General features: G+C 42.3%; 1 protein-coding gene across 1 annotated transcript in view; it reads right to left on the bottom strand.

Moving 5' to 3' along the window:
* Nucleotides 1-20,129, bottom strand: part of LOC120548504 (kinase non-catalytic C-lobe domain-containing protein 1) — a 70,265-nt gene extending 50,136 nt beyond the window's left edge. Inside the window, 6 exon segments of the mRNA XM_039784780.1 lie at nucleotides 1,705-1,844; nucleotides 1,935-2,052; nucleotides 5,011-5,157; nucleotides 7,205-7,263; nucleotides 12,897-13,095; nucleotides 19,565-20,129. Of these exon segments, the coding sequence (XP_039640714.1) occupies nucleotides 1,705-1,844; nucleotides 1,935-2,052; nucleotides 5,011-5,157; nucleotides 7,205-7,263; nucleotides 12,897-13,095; nucleotides 19,565-19,717 (816 nt within the window). The 5' untranslated portion in view covers nucleotides 19,718-20,129.
* Nucleotides 20,130-20,769: the final 640 nt, after the last annotated feature.

The raw sequence follows: 20,769 nt of genomic DNA, 5'->3' as shown, positions 1-20,769 counted from the left end.
TGTAGAGCATGTCAGCTAGCTAACTCTAGAGACAGTAAAAGAAAGCCTGTTTCTCCAACTTTGGTCAGTTACAAGGCAGGATTAGCTGGGAGACTTCTAAATGAGGGCGCACATGTAAGTAGTTCTTTTGTAGATTATGGTGAACTTGTGTGTGTTGTAGCAGTGCTTTGCTATTGAGAACGACGTAGCATGCTAGAGTTAGCATTAGCGTTAACATGCTAATGCTAACGGTTAGCATGCTAACGAGCTAACGGTTGTGGTTAGCCAGCTCATTTCGGACTGTGACGTCACAGTCCGAGCCGATTTTGAACAGCTCACTAGGAGACTGAAGGCAGGACACATTCAGAAACCTGTATCTCACTCAAAACAGCATGGATGGATTTTTTTCAAAGTTTGTATGTGTGTGGAAGCACCAGAGACACAAAAGAACACCCCAAATCCCAGAAAAAGTGATTTTTTCATAATATGGGCACTTTAACAGTAGGTTTCATTTTGCGTAAGAGCCTGGAAATAGTGCACCCCTTTGGATTTATTCAATCCAGAATTGGGTTTTAAATCGAGTATTGACTCTGAATCAAATCGCGAAACAAAGAATCGCAATACAATCAAATAGTAGCCCACCCAAAGACACCCACCCCTAGGGAAATGCATCACGTTTTTGATGCTCATAATTAAAAGTACAAAATATCATAAACAGGTGTTCAGAGTCTCTTTTCGTGATCCCATGCAGCTGATTACATCATATTATACTGCTGGCAACCAACCTTAGGACATATAACAATAAGATGGCTGGCATATGTGCATATTTTTATGGAATTTCCATACATGCAAAGTTACTAAAATCCAGAATGAGGCTTCTGTGCCTTTAACTTGTGCAGGTATACAGCAAGTGTCATACATGCTAACCAGGGTTTTCCCCTACCATTATAAGGCTAGGTGCAGCACCCAAGCCATTTTGGGACCTGTCTAATCAGAATGAATGTAAAAGCATCGAAACTAACTAAATGATGGTTGTAGTTGGTCCCCAGTGGACTTCTTTAGCAAGTTTTTTCTTTTGGCTTTTTGAGTGTATGTCTCACCTGCTTTAGCTTTTCCAACATTTTAGATATGGAAATAATAATGGTTCAAAAATGTAACATTTTCGTTAAGGAAGGCCCTCTACCCCCTGCCAAATACCTGCACCTAAGTAGGACTGCTCAATCATGATGATAAAAAAATAAATAATCATAATTATGATTATTTTGGTCAATATTAAAATCATGATTATTTAACACGATTAGTCATTAACTTTTGAAAAGATGATGCATGTATTGAATTAAAAAAAAACAGTTAAACAAATCAACAGTGAAAACACCTTGAACTGTGAAATTTGCCTCCTTCCTTTTCCCGTAGAACTTTTTTTTCTTCCTAATACAGAATATGAGTTTTTTTACTCTGTTCTTGTGATCTTGTGAGGAGCCAAAATCATAATCCTGATTAAAAAAATTTGATTAATTGCACAGCCCTATACCTAAGTCCAAACTTAGGGAAAACACTGCTAACATTACCTTTTTAAAATGCTAGCTTTACAAGTGTATAGGGAGGAGGGAGGCGTCAGTGCTCTTAACCTGTAGCCTACTGCGGCACATTCTGGTGTACTTAAATGATTTCTTCCTCCACAGCAGCAGCTTCCTAAAAGTGTTTATAGCTAAAACTGTCACATACCTGCTGCCTAGACAGACCATTTGCTTTAACAGAAGTGTCAACACACAGGTCTTTGGTATTATCATCCGAGCTCAGTCTTGTAAGCAGACATCTGGGTTTGGGATGCTGCCATCTTGCCTCCCAGGAGCCTTCCTGTCCATCTGTGGATATACAAAGAGAGCAATTAGTACCAGGAGGAATATCGCAGCTGTGACCAAACGCTGACGTGTGAATTGAGATGATGAAAAGACCTTGAAAGGTTGACACGGATTCGATGGAGAGCACCCGACGCCCAATGGAGGACAGTTTTCGGCACACAGCTGCAGAGGAGGTATGAGACAGCCTTGCTTCAGCCAGAGACAGGATGTCCTGTGGGAGCATTACACTTGCAGGTTTGTAATATTAAGCAAACAACAACAACACAATGGGCCCTATTTTAACGATCTAAGCGCACGGCGTGAAGCGCAGGTGCGTTTAGGGCGCGTCCAAATCCACTTTTGCTAGTTTGACGGTGGAAAATAGGGTCCGTGCGCCCAAAACACACCTAATAATAGTAATAAACCAAAGTCTCATCTCCCATTGCCTTTAAAAGCCAGGCGCGTTTGGACCTTGGCGCATTGCTATTATGATGGCGGATTTGCACCGTTATATTTTTATTTGTAATCTTTATATATATCTTTATATATATATCTTTGTAATCTTTATATATATATATATATATATATATATATATATATAGCAAAAACTCTTTTTTATGGATTTTATTGTTACTGTTTTTATTGAGACAGAACAGGTACACAATGAATTTCCCTGCACATTGTATTGTGTCCAATTGTGTATGTGACATATAAATTTGAGTCGATTTTGTATAAAAATGTAAGTTTTTTACTATTATTGCTATTCATTATTAGTATTATTAACTACTTGGTACTTTTGATTTGCCCTGTTCAAGTTTATGTCGTGACAGATTGACAGTGAAGGGACTTCCGAGTGTGACTGCAATAGAGTGTAGTGTGTCAGTGTAAATCCCAGTGTGTGTGATTTGCACCGACACAGCGTTTCCACTTGATGCTGCTCAAGAGCGCTGACTCCCCACATTCGGTGAGAATCACAGTAGTTCATCTAACAGTCATAAGAGAAAAACAGACTCACTGTAAACACATGTACTGTAAGGAATAGTGATGCAGTGCTGTACTGAGATGTATTATATGATCTTGTTGTGTAAGGACATTATCAGGGCTGAAAACACACACATGCTGATGTGCAATCACCAGCCATCTCAAGAAATTCTAAAATGAACTGAAATGGCAATAACACTAAGGGCCCTATTTTGACGGTCTAAGCGCACGGCATGAAGCGCCTGGCGCAGGTGTGTTGAGGGCGTGTCCAAATCCAACTTGTTTTGCTAGTTTGACGAAAAAAAGGGTCCGTGCGCCAGGCGCATGGTTCAAAAGGGTTGTACTTAATGTCTTTATTAATTCATAGGTGTGTTTTGGGTGTAACATGCAATAAACCAATCAGTGTCATCTCCCATTCCCTTTAAAAGCCAGGCGCGTTTGGACCTTGGCGCATTGCTATTATGATGGCAGATTTGCACCGTAATTTTTTTTATTTGTAATCAGTTGCGTCCCTGTGTGTGTAACAAGCATAGTGTGCGTGTGCTGTGCACGAGCCTAGGCACATTTGACTAATTTGCTGTAAACGACGCGGGCACTGGACGGGAAATTTGCAACTGCGCCGGTCTTAAACTAGCAAAGACACATGCGTTGGGCTTTGCGCTGCACCTGGTGTAAGGTAGGGCCCTAATACTGACTGATCACATCATCACTGACTTGATTTTGTATGCCTTACTCTCTAATTTTACTGCTAAGTTGTTGTTTTAATCACAAAATGGTTAAAAAGAAGCCATGCAATCCCACTCATATTACGTACGTGCATTGAAGTGAACCTAATTTAACACTTAACTAAACACTTGCTTTGCTTTATTTCAGACACTTTTTATTTTTTATCTGAATGCCATGGCAACCCAATTGGTGAAAGTGAGATCTCTAATTATTCAACACTTTGGTGTGCTTGTATGGCTTCGCAGCCGAAGATTTCGCACTCCACTACCTGGGATATTTCTCTCCAACGTGCACTTACTGTGCAACAAAACTGGACGAACTTCAGCTAGTGTTGAGGAAAATCCAAAACTTCTTCCACATCTGCCGTTTTGTGCTTCACGGAGACGTGGCTCGGTGAATTAAGACTGACCCCGGTCCCCCACGGTCACTGATACTCAACGCCCACCCCTAGTCACAATACTTTGCATTATCCTTCATCCTGGACTATAAATCTGCCCATGCACATATTATATATTAGGCTCGTTGGAGATGAGCTGCTCCTCGCCTGTAAAGTGGCAGCCGAGAGAGCAGCCGGGGGCGGTGAAAAAAGCCGCGGTCAAGTCGGACAGTTTCCAGCCGTTTCAAGCAGCCTTCAGTCTGAACAGAAACACTCACATCCTGTTAGGTCTGATTCCGATTTATTAAAATGTTATCAGGCCCATATATCAGCTCGTACACAGTCTCAAGTTTTTTTTTTTTTTTTTTTTTATGACAAAGTAGCTGTTAAAATGCTCTACAGGCGATTCGTTGCTGATGTTAAACAACAGACTGTAGATGATCCGTAATCTGAACGGATTTAGTCTCTCTGACTTCTAAACGTCACTATCAGCCACACATGTCTCCTGTACAGAATAAGCCTTTAAATCAGACAAACAGCAATTCAAATCCCTCCAATTCAAAAACAATAAAAAGTTTATATGAAAAAAGCCATCATGTTGAGTCGATTTTCAACCCATCAGCTGTTAGAGCAGCTGAGAGCCTGGCTTTTACCATCATACCCCGGGTCTTGCAGTCGGTGGGGAGCAGCTGCGTCGCCTGGGTCTCGTGAGGTTATCGCTGCCTACGTGTCCATGACGTCAGAGCACGTCGGGATCAAGTCGGGCACAAATGTAACTGGCGTGCATTGGGCGGCGATCGCCGGTGATCGATTCTGCACAGGCCTGGCTCCTATTGTTTGCACATTCTGCACTCAACCCATTCTGCCTCTTTTTCCTTATGCAACAGTAATTTTGTATGTATATATATTGGTTTCTATATTTATTGTTTATTTCATATTCATGTTTAATATGTTTGTTTGTTTGTTTGTTTGTTCATGTATGCACCATTCGCCAAGGCAAATTCCACATAAGCGCAACTTATTGGGGCAGTAAATCCCTTTTCTGACTTTTCACACTTTTCCATAAATCATTGCAGCAGTTAGGAAGAGTCAGCAGAGTGTTTCTACCTGTAGGAGGGGCCTGCTCTCGGGCTTCTCCTCCTGCATCTGCTCCAACAGCCTCTGGATCTCTTCCCCCAGCTCCGCCTCCAGCTCTGGCTCGATGACAAAGCTCAGTGCGGCAGAAAGCGTCGAGCCCAGAGAGTAAACATGGCCCTGCAGCCGGGGATAAAGGAGGAGAAAACACTATCATCATCATCATCATCATCATCATCATCATCATCATCAGGAACCGGCTGCAGCTGTGAATTTACAGCCAAGTACAGAGCTCTGAATCTGTGAATGACTAGAGAAAATACAGGGTCTTCTTACCATTCTGGGTAGTAATTGCCATGTATTCTACATACTGTATTTATGACAGAGCTTCTGTTTTGCTTTGCTACACTGACAGTGGGTATTATGGTCAGCAGCGGGTTTGAACCAGGTGCTACCAAGTTCACATCTCAGACGTAACCATCACTCCCAACAACTGAAGTGGACTGCACCCATACTTATGTGGTAAACACATGTGCAAGGCGGATCCCAGCGTGGGTCACCAAAATAGAAGAGTAAACACTCGGCTGAAGGCCTCTTGCTCACATGCACGCCATTACTTTGGCCGTGCGTAATATCTCCCTTGAGAAAAACACATTGGGAGAAAAAAAACACGTAAAGAAGGGGTCTGTTTTTGTGCGGTGTATTTTGACAGACTGCAAAATTAGAATGCACGGCTTATTTGAAATTGGGTTACATAAGTCTAGTGTAAATGTATTCATGTTATGGTGAGAACAGTGACACACTCAAGGAGAGTGCGTGAGCTTCACATTTGTATGCAAAAGAAGCCAAAGGCGTTAGAACCCAGTCAGATCAGATGCAGCAAAAAGACCTATTTCAAGACACAGATGTCTAGTAGGGGAGCATCTAAAGACAAAGAGAGACCCTCTTCTTTCACTGTTCCCTTTATACATCCATGGCTCGCACCCCGCAGCAAAGTTAAAACTGATAACTTGATACCTTCAACAAGGCGGCCACCGAAGCGCAGCACACTGTTGATGCCGCTGTCGCTGCGGTTTCGAAAAGATTTCAAAAGGCAAGTTTTCTCTGATAACGGAACAGAAACTTGCCCTGGAACAATTCCTACAAAAGAAGGACGTGTTTGCCTAACTACCGACCGGCTTTGGTAAAAGCCTAATTTACCAGCTAGCCCCGCTGGTGGCCAAAAGAATGGAGCTCCGTTGTTGCGTACGTCACCCGGATCGTTGGTCTGATTAGTTGAAGGACTAGCCAATTGCGTACAGAGTCATTTGAACTATGCCCGTTGATCACGCCTCTTGTGCAATAGAAAATACTGAGCAGACTCCCCAGACTAATGTTCAATCTTAAAAGATTGGTCTTGGTCTGGTGATAGCCAAATAATACCTCTCGGTAGACGCGATCGGGCACACGGAGAGAGAGACCGACGGACGCTACAATTACCGTAGTTTTCCCCACTCGTCCTGTCTCTTTCTATCGGGGAGAGAGAAAGAAAGAGAGCGAGAGAGAGAAGGATCGCTTTGTGACCAGCACGGAGAAATACGCGTCCGGTATGAATGGCCAGACGCGATCAGGCACGTATCTACGCTTCGCGGGCTATACGCGCCGCTTACGCGCCCGCGCGGTGGAGACAGTGTGAGACGTCAGTCTCGCAAGCGGTTTCAGGAAAGTGGCTGCATGTGTCCGACAACACACAGAACATGAACCGGTACAAGCCTACAGCTGTCCACGGAGTGCGGAAAGTGTGTCAGAGTTGCGCCAGTGTGTGTGTTTTTGTGTGTGTGTGTGTGTGTGTTTGTGTGTGTGTGCGCACAACTCATACAAGCGTTAATTGAAGAGAGGTATGATAAGACCTGACCGAAAATCAGAGGCAGAAGAAACACCCAGATATTTTCAATAGCAATACCAGAATGTATAGAAATACTCGGTGAATGTTAGAGTAGGTACTGCCTCCTCCCTATGTCACATTTATCAGTTAGAGGTGACTGAGGTGAGTTTGTAGCTGAAGTTTGTAGGCCAGCAGGCGCTGGCCTATGTGGGGAATTTTAGGTGAGGAAAGAAACTGAGCAACACTCTCCACACCCTCCCTCAGCAAACATCACCAAGGTGCCTTAGTGGTGTGCGGTCCCAGGGGTGACTGTGTGCAACTGTGACCACAGCAAAATCTATAACAAGATTTGGCATCTCTCACCTCAAACGTGCTGCCTGTGGTGTCCAATTCAGGAGGCACGAAGGAGCCTTCTGGATCATCTGCAAGGAGGAAAACATACCAATTAACTGCACCATTAGGCACGTGTGAAAAGCATACGGTGTGTGAACACTATGACGTATAGCCATGTCAGGTCTGTATTGTAACCTACATGCTAAGCATCTACCAGAATGAGATTGCAAATCAGAGGAATATGCTGAACCACAACAGTCCGGTGAACAAGTGCAGCCACTTCCCTTCGTTTACGTAATTCATGTGTCAGAGATAATCCCTGACAAACAAGACAGGAACTATCAGCGCAGATCGGAAGATGAAGCAGCAGCCGCGGAGGAGCAGTGTGGCCTCCTCCTCCTCCTCCCCAAATAGGCCACTGGTCAGACTGGCTACATGCAGGACACACAGATACATGAAGACACCAACACAAACAGGGCTTGACATGAACTTTTTTGCTCACCAGTTTTCCAAAGCTACTAGCCACTCATTTTCACTAAGATTAATTTATTTTGATTAGGACAATGAACATTTCTGTAAATGCGGCAGTGTTAGCCAGTCTTTTCAACTGTAGTCCTAGTTGCATGCATGTCTTTATGGTGGGAAAAAACCAGAGCACCCAGAGGAAACCCATGCAAGCACGGGGAGAACACTCCACACAGAAAGGCCTGGGACGACCTGGGTTCGAACCCAGAACCTTCTTGCTGTGAGGCAGAAGTGCTAACCACTGAGCCACCGTGCTGCCTAGCCGCTACTTTGTGGAAAATTACGCTTTATTGGGTTTTCTTTGAATAAAGTTGACTATGGTGTTCATAGGCGTAATTTTCAATAATCAAAACTGGCCAGTGCAACCCTTCCAAATATCCAAAAATATTAACTGTAATAAAACATGGTAAGTGGTTGGCTTTCTCAATTTAATGTAGGTAGGGATCTCAACGCCCCCCCCACCAATGTTGAACCCAAAGTTACGCCCTTGATGGCGTGCTATAACAACCCTTTTAAAAAGGGTAACCAGTAACATAGCTCAGGCAGGGCATTCGTCGTTCGACTGATCGTGACCGTTTTCCCAAGATGGCGATTGCCTGTATACCCGAAGGTAATGTGATTCTAAACTATGATTTTAATAAACTGCCTGTACACTTACAAAGTTCTCAATGCTTCGGTTTACATGTGGGGACCCTCATTATGCTACCGTGGAAGTGTGGTGCTATTTTGAGCCTTGTTAGTGGTATAAAATTGCGATTTATTTTTACTCTTCCAGTGCCCCAAATGCCTAGCGTTAAGCTAATCAGCGGTTCACGCTAGCTTGTTTCAAGCTACATACACATTCGATTAGCATGAAAACATATCCCAGAGAAAGGTCGACTCGGTACACATGTTACTAACCCCTAGGTTCATTTTGCGCCGGAATTGTCCTTTAAATGAGCACTGAAAACACCAAATTCAAAACTACAAAACATAACAATGCAGTCATCAATTTCAATATTCAGCTCTGATAATGTGCGTAAAGCCCCTTTTTGTATGAAAACATGCAACCGAATAAGACCCAGATATAAAAAGAGTACCTTCTCATTGCATAGCCTAGGTGGTGCAGGGGTGTAGAAGATTGGTTGAAAGTGATTTGGAGCGCACTCGCGTGTCACTAATCTGACGGCCCGCACCCTCGGGAAGCGGAGAGCACAGACCAAATGTCCTGATAGATTGTCCTGCTGTACGCGCTCTCTGTACTTCTTCTAGAAACCTGTACCTTATACAGTCTATGACCTATACAGACGCAACTGTTACCTCGGCTTGCCATGTCACGTGCTGAACGGAGCTCTTGGGGATATTTTAAGGAATCGCCGCGGCTTGCTGGTCTGATGTGCCATACGGGCACTATTTTGATAATCGATTGGTCAGTTTTAGTAATTCTTTTAAGACAAAAGTAAAAATTCTTTGATTCCAGCTTCTTAAATGTGAATATTTTCTAGTTTATTCTCTCCTCTGGGACAGTAAACTTAATATCTTTAAGTTGTGGACAAAACAAGACATTGGAGGACGTCATCTTTGGCTTTTGGGAAACACTGATCCACATTTTTCACCGTTTTCGGACATTTTATAGACCAAACAATTAATCGAATAATCGAGAAAATAACCAACAGATTAATCGACTATGAAAATAATCGTTAGTTGCTGGCCTATTGCTAAGCCTCTGTCCTGTTTGACACGTTGGCAAGTAGCCTAAAACATCCCCTACTTTATTGTCTATTTTAAAATAAATGGGACCATAATTTACAAAATGAGCATCATGCTGTATTAAAGAAGACTTGAAACTATAATTGAGGCCATAAACTTGTTAGGAAAATGTATAGTGAGGTAGTAAATTAAGTGAGAAAGAGAGTGATTTTCTCATAGACTTTTATACAATCTGACCTCTTTTTCCGCCCCCTGCTGGACATTAGACAGAATGCAGGTTAATGCCACTTCCACATTGGCTTCACTTTTCAGACCCAGAAGTTGCCGCTTGAGGGAGAGAAAGGTTGTACCAAGAGTGGGAGAAGGAGAAGGAGAGATAGAAGGAGAAGGAGGGGAATAAAATGGGTCATGACAGATCTGGGTTGGTCTACTGGAGTTATGATTTTCCCTCCCATGTGTAACGAGGCCGATCTCCATTTCTCCTCTCCTCCTTAGCCTTTTTCTTTCTCTCCTCTCCTTCCCTTATTCCTTTACTTTCCATTCATCTCCTCACCCATTTCCTTCCCTCTACTCTTCTCTCTTTTCCTTCCATGCCTCTTCCCATTTCCTTTTCTTCCCTGCCAATTCCTCTCCTCTTTCCTACTTTCCTCATCTCTTTTCCTTTCCTCTCTGTCCCTTTTTGTACTCTCCCTTTTTATTTCCTTTCCCTTCTTATCCTCTCCCCTAACTTTTTCTCTCTCATTTTCTATTATCACCTCTCCTTTTATATTTCCTTTCCTCTCCTCTTTTTTACCACTTTTTTCCCCCCTTTACTCACATATCATTCCTATTTTCCTTTTCTTCTCTTTCCTGCCTATTCCTCTCCTATTTCCTTTGATTCCTTTTCTCTCCTCTTTTTCATTCCCTTTCCCCACCTCCTTAAATTCATCAATCAAATCAATTTTTATTTGTCGCATGAAATTGTGCGAGGTACAATTCCAGTGAAATGTAATCCAATCAGCTCCTTCAACTTGTGCTTGATTCATCATAGAACAAAATGTGGCCGCCAGATCCTTTTTCATCTAGTCTCCTCACCTATCCTCCCCCTTTTGTCCCTTCCCCTTCCAATTCCTCTCCTCTCATTCCTTTTCTTTCCTCTCTCCTTGGCTCTCTTTTACTCACCTCTTTCCTTCCCATTCTCTATCTTTTCCTTGCTTCCCTTTCCTCTTCTCTCCTTTTTTTTCTTCTCCTCTCCTCACCTATTTTGTTTCCTCTACTCCTATGCCTTTTGCCATCTCCTCTCCTCTCCAAGAGGTTGACAGTGCAAACAAACATGAAGGAGAAAAGGACAGACAGGGGTAGAAAAAGGAGGACACGATATTTCAACCCTTTGTATTCAGGAAGAACTGTAGCACAGTGAAATCGGCAGTGAGTGAGAGGGAGAGAGAGAGAGAGAGAGAGAGAGAGAGAGAGAGAGAGAGAGAGAGAGAGAGAGAGAGAGAGAGAGAGAAAAAGACAGCCTTTGTCAGTGACGCTGTCTATGGGGTGATGGCGAGAGCTTGGTGAGTCATGTATGCCCACAGCATTTTATCACAACAGGTAGTATGAGCTGAGAAATACAAGTGATTCAGCACACTTTCCAAATGGTGCTGATCCCATTCCCCACAGAGCACAGGCAGTCCAGTTTTTATCAGAAATGAACAGCTTGCGATGCTAAACCTTAGCAGGAAGTCATAATTTACTGAAAAACCACCGGAGGACATGTTACTCTGGCTGGGTGCGTTGGCGACGCCGGCGCTGCCACACCATCACCCACAGTCACGTACGCCTAACCGTCCTGCTATTACTGCAGTCATTACTTAGCTGCAATGAACCCTATTGACGAGTTGTTGTGGCAACAGCCATCCTCACTGAGATTCATCGCCACAGCCCTCGAGGTCACTCTTTCATACGGCGGTACGGGTGGGGGAGCCGGTTTGGGATCGGCCGTGGGAGCGTGCCTCAGCTTGAAATGTCATCCCGATCGCAAAATAAAAAGCTCAATTAAATGGAATCAATAGGGAAACTGCAACGAGTGAAGCGGGGAGCTTGGTGTTTTTGATTAATGATACAGCACCGTGTTCAGCACAAACAACTAACACAATGAGGGTAACGTGGGCACTGCTATTCACAGGATGAATCATAGCAGGAGGACGGAACGCAGTCCGATGAAGAACGACAACAAATGAGGCTGCAAAGGATTTTGTAAATGAGAAATCTCAAAAAACATGACTAATAAACTCAGCAAAAAAGCAAAAAAAGAAACGTCCCTTTTTTTCAGGTCACTGTATTTTAAAGATACTTTTGTAAAAATCTAAATAACTTTAGAGATCTTCATTGTAAAGGGTTTAAACAATGTTTTCCATGCTTGTTCAATAAACCATAAACGATGAATGAACATGCAACTGTTGAGCGGTCGAAAAGACAGTAACAGCTTGCAGGCGGTAGGCAATTAAGGTCCCAGTTATGAGAAAATGAGGAAAGTAAAGAGACCTTTCTACTGACTCGGAAAAAACACCAAAAGAAAGACGCCCAGGGTCCCTGCTAATCTGCGTGAACGTGCCTGAACGAGGACAGCAGATGTGGCCAGGGCAATACGCTGCAATGTCCCTACTGGGAGACGGCTAAAAGACAGCGCTACAGGGGGACAGGAAGTCACCACGTTTAACAACACCTGCACAGGATCGGTACATCCGAATATCAGGTACAGGATGGCAACAACAACCGCAAGAAGTGGCCAGTCTGGTGCAGTCCATGAGGAGGAGATGCACTGCAGGACTTAATGCAGCTGGTGGCCACACCACATACTGAGGGCTACTTTGGATTTGGAACCCCCCGCCCTTTGTTCAGGGACACATTATTCCATTTCTGTTAGTCACATGTCTGTGAAAATTCAGAAAAACAGAACTATCTTGGTACAAACATTTACTCGCAATGTGGCAGATAGCCACATTGATATAGATAGATATAATGTATTAATTATATATATATATATATATATATATATATATATATATATATATATATATATATATATATATATACAAACACTCGACGAATGCTGCAAACATTTGACAGCCAGTACGAATTACCTGGGAGAACATATGTGTCACAAACGGCAATTCCACAACTGTACAACAGCATGAAAGAGGACATACTAAAAGGAGATCAAAGACATAATGTGGATATTTAAAATGTCTTCCAGTTCCAGTGTTAAATATTCTTGAAAAGGTGTACCTGCATTATTGTGCCATTATCATTAGATGAAAATGGTCTCAGAACGACAATATTATCGTTTATCGCAATAATTTCTGGGACAAGTAATCGTCCAGCTAAATTTGTTATCGTGACAGGCCCACTGAAGTCAAACCTGCAAAATCAGAATATGATAAGCCAAATATCGTGCAAAAAGTGCAAATCAAGGACAATCCAATGGAAGTGGAAGGGGAAAGTGGTTTAATTATTGCGTGTGACCGTGCTGTAGACTCACCACTCAGCTGCTCCATGAAGCAAACATTCCCATGGGCGTTGAAGGCCAGGGTGTCTGGTGTTATGCACAGCGTGTGAAAGAGGTGGGAGGGTCGGATACTCTGCAGCGCCAGGACGCACTCTGCACACACCGCCCACACCTCCTCCTCAGACAGACAGCTGTCCCGCAAAGACAGAATGTCTGCCAGAGACACATTCTCCTGTGGACAAACACACATACAAGAATCTCCAGGTAAGCACACACACACATATATCCATCCATCCATCCATCCATCCATCCATCCATCCATCTAAATAGATAGATAGATAGATAGATAGATAGATAGATAGATAGATAGATAGATAGATATAGTCTTATTTGGAATAAAATACACAATAAAGCAGGGGATGCTTTAGGGCATGTCTACCTTGAGTCGACAGGTCGCTACCATGGTGACCTGTCAATCCGTATAGCGGCTTAGCAATGCTAACCATGGCACTGTGTACATTCAAATAGGCGTGCATTTTTTTGGGGTGTTGCCCGTGTTTTTGTCATAGGCCTTTGAACCTCTCTCTGTGTGTTTAGATTTCATGAAAATTAATTGTAACATTTTGGTCGCCGAAAAATAGCTTGTTTAGAGGTGCCTCTAAGGTGTCGGGCAGTTCATTTTCTCCGGTGAGTATATTATTCTTTACATTACTGTTTTTTGCTAGCCAAAATAAGCATCCCAATTAATACAGTGTTTCCTCTATGTTGATTTTGTAGTGGCGGCCCGCCATGGCAACATTTCTGCCGCCACGGTATCAGAAATGGGGCAGACGCACACGGTTGCCTTTTAAAATAAATGATCCTGCCGACATAACGCACCCCCCGTCGGCTGCCGCTCACATTGCAATTTAACAACAAGTAGAACTATTCAGAGGTTATTGGGCCCGTCCAGTTTAACTCCACATACTGTTGTGTTGATGGAGTTTATTGTCAAAACGTTCACTTTCTTCCGAGTCGACTATTATATTAAACAGCTCCACCAAAAACATCACCGCGGTGGGTCCGTTCTAATTGGACAACGTTCAGCTGGTCAGTTCTGTCAGCTCATCGTCCTGATATCATACATACTGGAAACATTCAAACAGTAAGTAAGTTAGTGTAATATTTCATTCTATACTGGGTTTTGGGTTCCCTATGAAGAATTTCTTGTAAAATTCATTTTGTAGACCTGTTGTAGATGTTAAGTGCCCTATAGTTCCTGCAACAACAAAAAAATCCTAAAGGAAACACTATAATGTCGTAGTTAACAGATGCACCTTGCGAACCAAGCTAGCTAGCACTAGAGTTACTTAGAGTAACTTAGCGTTTGCAATGCTAACAGTGACTAGCTCCGCTAGGCTGGTAACCTGTGTTAACCAGAGACTGTTGTAGTCCTCCCCAGCTCCACCCTCTCGTCCAAATATGGTCACTTGGCTATGTCCACTAGTTTAATAGAGCCAATGGGCAGAATGCAACAACTAATTAGGGCTGCACTTCCAGGTCGAGTCTGGCAAGCCAGTTTAATATAATGATTCAGCTACTTTAGAAAGGGCTTTTAATGTGGCGAGGCAGATCATGTTATACATTTTAATGTCCAGCAATAGAGACCAAAAGCGGCAGAGCATTCATGTTTCCTTCCGCTCCTTGAGCACCTTAACGCACCACCAAACAAGAGTTAAGAAAACAGTCCCTGCTCTCTGCAGTCAGCCAATTCATGTAAAACGCATTTATTAAAATGTAAACAGAGCAAAGTTAAAGTTTGGCTCTGAGCTCATCCCTCTCTGCAGCACAGAGGGGCGTTGGAGAGGGATAAAGTTCTACCAAAAGCCTGGAGGAACTAGATCCTACAGGTGGATGCTGGGCTGGAGATGGGTACTACATCACGCAGTACATAAGCTGCCACGCTGCTGCCACTGATAACATTGCATTATCACTGTGGGCCATCTTGCAAAGATACAGATAGGGAGATAAGGTAACCAAATGGTAGTGTCATCATCATCCTAAAACATTAGGAAAGCCCATTTTTAAGTAGATACTTTAAATCCAGCTTTTTTTATGTCAATGTTTACTAGCAAGTAGACTTCTTCTTTTCTGACTATTTCTTTTCGGTGTATTTCTGCTTATCAGTCTGCCAAACAAACTACTCCCTGGCACTACTAGAGTTCCCAAAACTCCACAGGGTACATTTAAATATATGACAAATCAAGACATTTAGTCGTAGCAGAGATATTGAAGTGTGAACATCTCCTGTATGAACAGTATTTCAAAGTAGGGCTTGGCGATATGGAGAAAATCTAATATCACGATATTTTTGACCAAATACCTCGATATTGATACTGCAACGATATTGTAGTGTTGACTATTGGTGCTCTCGAAAGTGCGGCGAAAGTGCGGCATATCTGAAAAAAAATGCGGCCCCTGCATGAATATGCGGGCTTTGGCTGATTATGCATTGAATTATGCGATCGCATAATCACGTTTTTCTGGAGGGACTGTTTTCTTGACAAATCACATTTTCAACACTTGCACGCTAATACTCAGAAATAGTCTCCCGAGTAGAAGATGACCGTTCACAATACTGGCAGAAAAGTTATTATATAAAAGTATGGTCTTAGTTTTGAGAAACTGAATTAGAGCCCGACCGATACATCAGCGGGCCGATATTATCAGCCAATATTAGGCATTTTCCAAACTATCGTATCGGCATTTATAATGGCCAATAAATGAATACCAGTATTTAAAAAATAAAATACAAATGGACGAAACACCCTTCAACCATGTTATGAGTGTTGGCATTGCATAGTTTGTACACCAATTTTTAAATTGTGTTTTTGTTCAAAAGGACTTTCATATCTTAAGGTTGTATTTTTATACATTTTATTTATCAGAACTTTAATATATTTTGATGTTCCTCTGTTTTGTTGTGACAATAAAACAAACAAGTTTATTTTAAAACTGCATTATCATATTATTTTAGTGACGACTCATAAATAACTAATGTTAGGGAAATCTGTTCATGTTTTGTTATGCGTTTCTGGATTTAAAAAAATTAAATTAAATTATATATATATATATATATATATATATATCGGCCAATATATCGAAATATCGGATTTTTAAATCACCAAATATTTGTATCGATATTGGCCTTAAAAATCCTTTAGCGGTCGGGCTCTACTGTGAATGACCTTGCCATAAGAGGCTGCATCCTTCCAAGAGTAGTCCATAAACAGTGCCCTCATTTCGACGCAGCAGAAAATCCTGAATTTTCTTCGGCAGCAAGGGCATTCGGTGCACAAAGTACATGACATCTTGCACATGCACAAACACACTATTTATGCAATGGAGTGACTCTACACACCCACGGGAACACAATACATCATCTGTGATCCACTATTACCAAATGGCCCCATTAATCCTGGCAGACGCAGTGATCTCACAGATTCCACGCCGCACCCGGCATAATGCTGCCGTCTGATCATTACAGGATCTTCTGTTCGCTTCGCAACTGGACACAAAAGCTGGCCTTAACTCAGACTAAAGGGGCAAAAGAGGGGAGAGTGGGGCATCACAAAGCAACAACTGTCAAACATTTTATCCAGTACTTCCATTACCATGACCCTTTTTCTTCCATGACATTATTTATACCACAGAGCATCTCTCAATGGGGACTTATTTATACTCCAACTGTGAAAGTTAAGTCTAAATGCATTAGCCCTAGGGCTGGGTGATATGGAGAAAATCAAATATCACGATATTTTTGACCAAATACCTCGATATCGATACCGCAACGATATTGTAGTGTTGACTATTGGTGCTTTCACAAAATATTTACACAATGAGATTTTAGATAAATAATCATCAGTAATGTGGATATAATGACTAAGTGGGTAAAGGCAATTAATAGAACAGTTACAACAGTCTGGTAAGTTCAGAAAATGACATCACTTTACTGTAACACAGCCTTTAAAACCAGGAAAAGACGACACTTATGCCATATTACGATATCCAAAATCGAAGACGATATCTAGTCTCATATCACGATATCGATATAATATCGATATATTGCCCAGCTCTAATTAGCCCAGCGGTTCTCAACCTTTTCGAGTCACGACCCGCCAGAATAATGAGGTTGGTGTTGGAGACCCACCCCCCACCACCCTCGACAACGAGAGCTGCAAACCGGTGTAAACTGCTGTATCTACACGCCTCCTCCTGCTAATTTTTGAGTGATTTTTGTAAATGCTCCGATTCATACATGTAAACAAATAATGCTTTGCTTTAATGACAGTTTCGTTTTAGTTTTAGCTAGCACCTAGCCTTGTCCAATGTGCTCCAGGCTCTGTGGATATTGATGCATTTGTGACTTTTTCTCTCACCCCCCCTCCTCCCTCCCTCCTTCAGACCCCTTTCTGTGTTCCAGGACCTCCTGATTTACAAATGAGGCTCTGAATATAACACATGAAATTAGGGCTGGGCGATATGGAGATAATCAAATATCACAATATTTTTGACCAAATACCTCAATATCGATCCCGCCACGATATTGTAGTGTTGCCTATTGGTGCTTTCACAAAATATTTACACAATGAGATTTTTGATAAATAATCATCAGTAATGTGGACATAATGACTAAGTGGGTAAAGGCCATCATATCTTATGTGTACTTGTTGGTATTGTTGTATTGTATTTTTTTTTTTTTAAGTCATCAACCTGCTAGGGACTAGAGATGAAAATTAGCCTGTATGGCTAAATCTGGCACATTTACATGTTGGACATTGTACTCATGTTGATTAATGTGTACTGTCCCTTTTAAATAAAGAAATAAAAAAGGCAATTAATAGAACAGTGACAACAGTCTGGTAAGTTCAGAAAATGACATCACTTTACTGTAATGCAGCCTTTAAAACCAGGAAAATATAACACTTATGCCATATTACGATATTATGATAACCAAAATCTAAGACGATATCTAGTCTCATATCACGATATCGATATAATATTGATATTGCCCAGCTCTACATGAAATGTACCAAACTCACACAGTAATGCAACAACCATTCTTCAGTCTAGAATATGTTATTTCATTGATTTTTTTTTCCCACCCCAACCATCTGGCGACCCCCAGACATTATCTGGCCCCCAGGCTGAGAACCACTGCATTAGCTTATCTCTGAGTGGCTGCCAGATAATAGTGTATCAATGAGATCTAGTAGGGTAGAGCACAATTCCATGGCAGAAAAGTGCCACTTCAAGCAGCAGCAGGAGCAGGAGCAGCAGCAGCCCCATAAATAGACCGTTTCCCTTGAGAAGAGTGCAGAGGGAAGCTGGAAGTCTCTCTCACCCCCCTCAAGTTAAATAGCTGTCCTACATAAGTTTGCCTCTGAGCCCCAAGGTTCTGATCAGACTGCTGGTGTGCACGGCGGGACTGAGAGGAAAGCGCCAGCAGTCAATGTGTTTATGTGTGACTGAACTTCCTCACGCTTTCAAAAGTCCATTTACTCAAGTACAATTCTGAAGTACTTAAGTAGATCCATTTTATGCGTATTTAACACTTCTACTCCACTCCACTTCAGATGGAAATATTGTACTTTTAACTCCACTCATCTGACAGCTACGGCTACTTTTCAAATTAAGATTTTACTTATTACATACGTATATGATGAGGTTTCAAAATACAAAGCATTGGCCTGTTTTGGGTTTGTGACACCCTACAAAAAAAAAAAGAGGTGTGGTCATGGCCCCTTGTAACATTTAAGATGTAGGCTAGAAGTTGTTAGAAGTTCCACTAAAGAGACATTTCCACTCTACACGTCTCAGGTGGTTTAACTTCAATTTCTCTTCAAGGCTAAAGTAGGCAATTATCCAAAAAAATCAAAGATTCAATCCAAAGTCCAAAGAATGAATAGAAAATTATAGAGCAGAACTTGTTGACTCCAATAATCATCTCTGGGCTAACCAGATTTATCTTTGGAGGGGCCTGACTACTTACGTTTTACTAAATACATTTTGCTGCATACTTCTGTTCTTTTACTTAAGTATAATGTCAAATTCAAGAATTATTTTCAAATGATTGGTACTTTCACGTCAGTAAAGAATCTGAATCATAGACCTACTTCTTCTGCCACTTATGGGAAGAAGTTACAGTGACAAAGGTGGCTACTTCTATGGGGGACACATATATGAAGAAGAACGCAGCATCAGTTGCAATTGCCATCTCGTGCAGACATTGGACATGAAATTACAACTTCTAAGACTTGATGCAGCTGAGGGGCACTGTTCTAATAATCCAAGGCCTAGCTAGTTAAGTTAGTAGTTAAATAAGTAGGCCTACCTGGTTTCTGAAGGGGGGAAATCCTCGGTGGTCTAATTATGAAAATGTAAGCAACTTGAATTCGATATGAAAGCTTTTAAGGACATGCAAGAACATTATAGCCGTTTTGCTTTTATATGCGTGGTTTTTAAGATGCCTCGCAGGCAGCCAAATGCTGGCAAAATATGCAAGTGGCTGGTAGATTTCCTTCACTCACCAGCCAACAAAAATCATTGATAATCTATTGGATGGCTGGTCAAATTTGAACATTCACTATATAGCCGTTTGGCTGGTGAACAAAAAAGTTAATTTTGAACCCTGAATCACAACGTTTATAACATTGTCTCACCTCATCCTCCAGCAGTGGAGGCAGGTGCTCCAGGTCATAGTATCCGTCTCTTTCCTCAGCTTTCCCCAAGTATGTGACCGCTGCATCACTCCCAGAAGTCTCCATTGCAGCAACTTTGGCTCCCCTCAAGTAGTAAAGCGACTGTCGGTCCATGCAACAATGTTTCCAGTCGAGACAGATGGCATGCCTGAGCTCTCTGGGCTCCACTGGGCACGAACGGGGGTTGACTACTTGCTGCAGTCAGTCGATGGTCACTGCGGGACACAACAGTCCAGAAACAACGCCGACAATGCGACTGAAGTCGACCGTCTACAGTCTACACAGCGAGCCGGGGCAGGAGGAGGCGGGAGTGAGGGGGTGTGGGGTGGGGGCTGGCCCGTGTTTTTGAGGCTGCATTACTACTGCACCTCCACGGGAACAGGCGACACACCGAAGGCGATTGCTGCAGTTTTGTGAATCCTCCTCCCCTCCCAGCGGAGCGGAGGAGCCGGTGTTGGCAGCGTGGAGAGTGCCGCTGCCTGCTGCCGCCTGCTGCCTGCATGCTACAGTTGGATCCACGCCTCCGCTCACAGCGCAGAGCCGTCTGAGTCACATAGATCTCAGTATCTTCTTATTCCTGCGATCAAGAGCGTAGGTTTTGTTTAAACACTGGTGGGCACACCCCCATAACATTTTTAGCAATCCATCTTTCAATTTCCAGCATTGTGGTGAATTTTGATGCAACAATTTGTGCCTTTTCTGCATCAACATCTTGTTATATGCCAGACTTTAACCATAGCCCTCAGGATACATGGTGACCTAGGCTTAAAAAAACAAGCTAGTCCAGTGATTCCCAACCTTTTGGGTTTGAGGTCCCCTCACAGACCTGTCAGATGAACTCACGTACCCCTTTCATTAATTCCTAATGTATGCTTCAAATGCATAACACTAGTGGATATTGTTCATTTTTATTTCAACCATGTTTCCATTACTTTTAGCTAATTAGTTGAACTGTTTAGTCATTAGGCCTACTTTTAGCTAACCACTTCAGTTGCTTAATGCAATACTTTAAGCTAATTATTTCAACCATTCAACCATTACTTTTAGCTAGCAAATTATTTGAACTGTTTAGTCATTAGGCCTACTTTTAGCTAACCATTTCAGTTGCTTATGCAATACTTTAAGCTAATTATTTCAACCATTCAACCATTACTTTTAGCTAGCAA

This window comes from Perca fluviatilis, chromosome 19 (assembly GCF_010015445.1).
Source record: "Perca fluviatilis chromosome 19, GENO_Pfluv_1.0, whole genome shotgun sequence".
NCBI classification, from domain to species: Eukaryota; Metazoa; Chordata; class Actinopteri; order Perciformes; family Percidae; genus Perca; species Perca fluviatilis.
The sequence above is the reverse complement of the archived record's forward strand: the minus strand, read 5'-3'. Positions and strand labels throughout refer to the sequence as shown.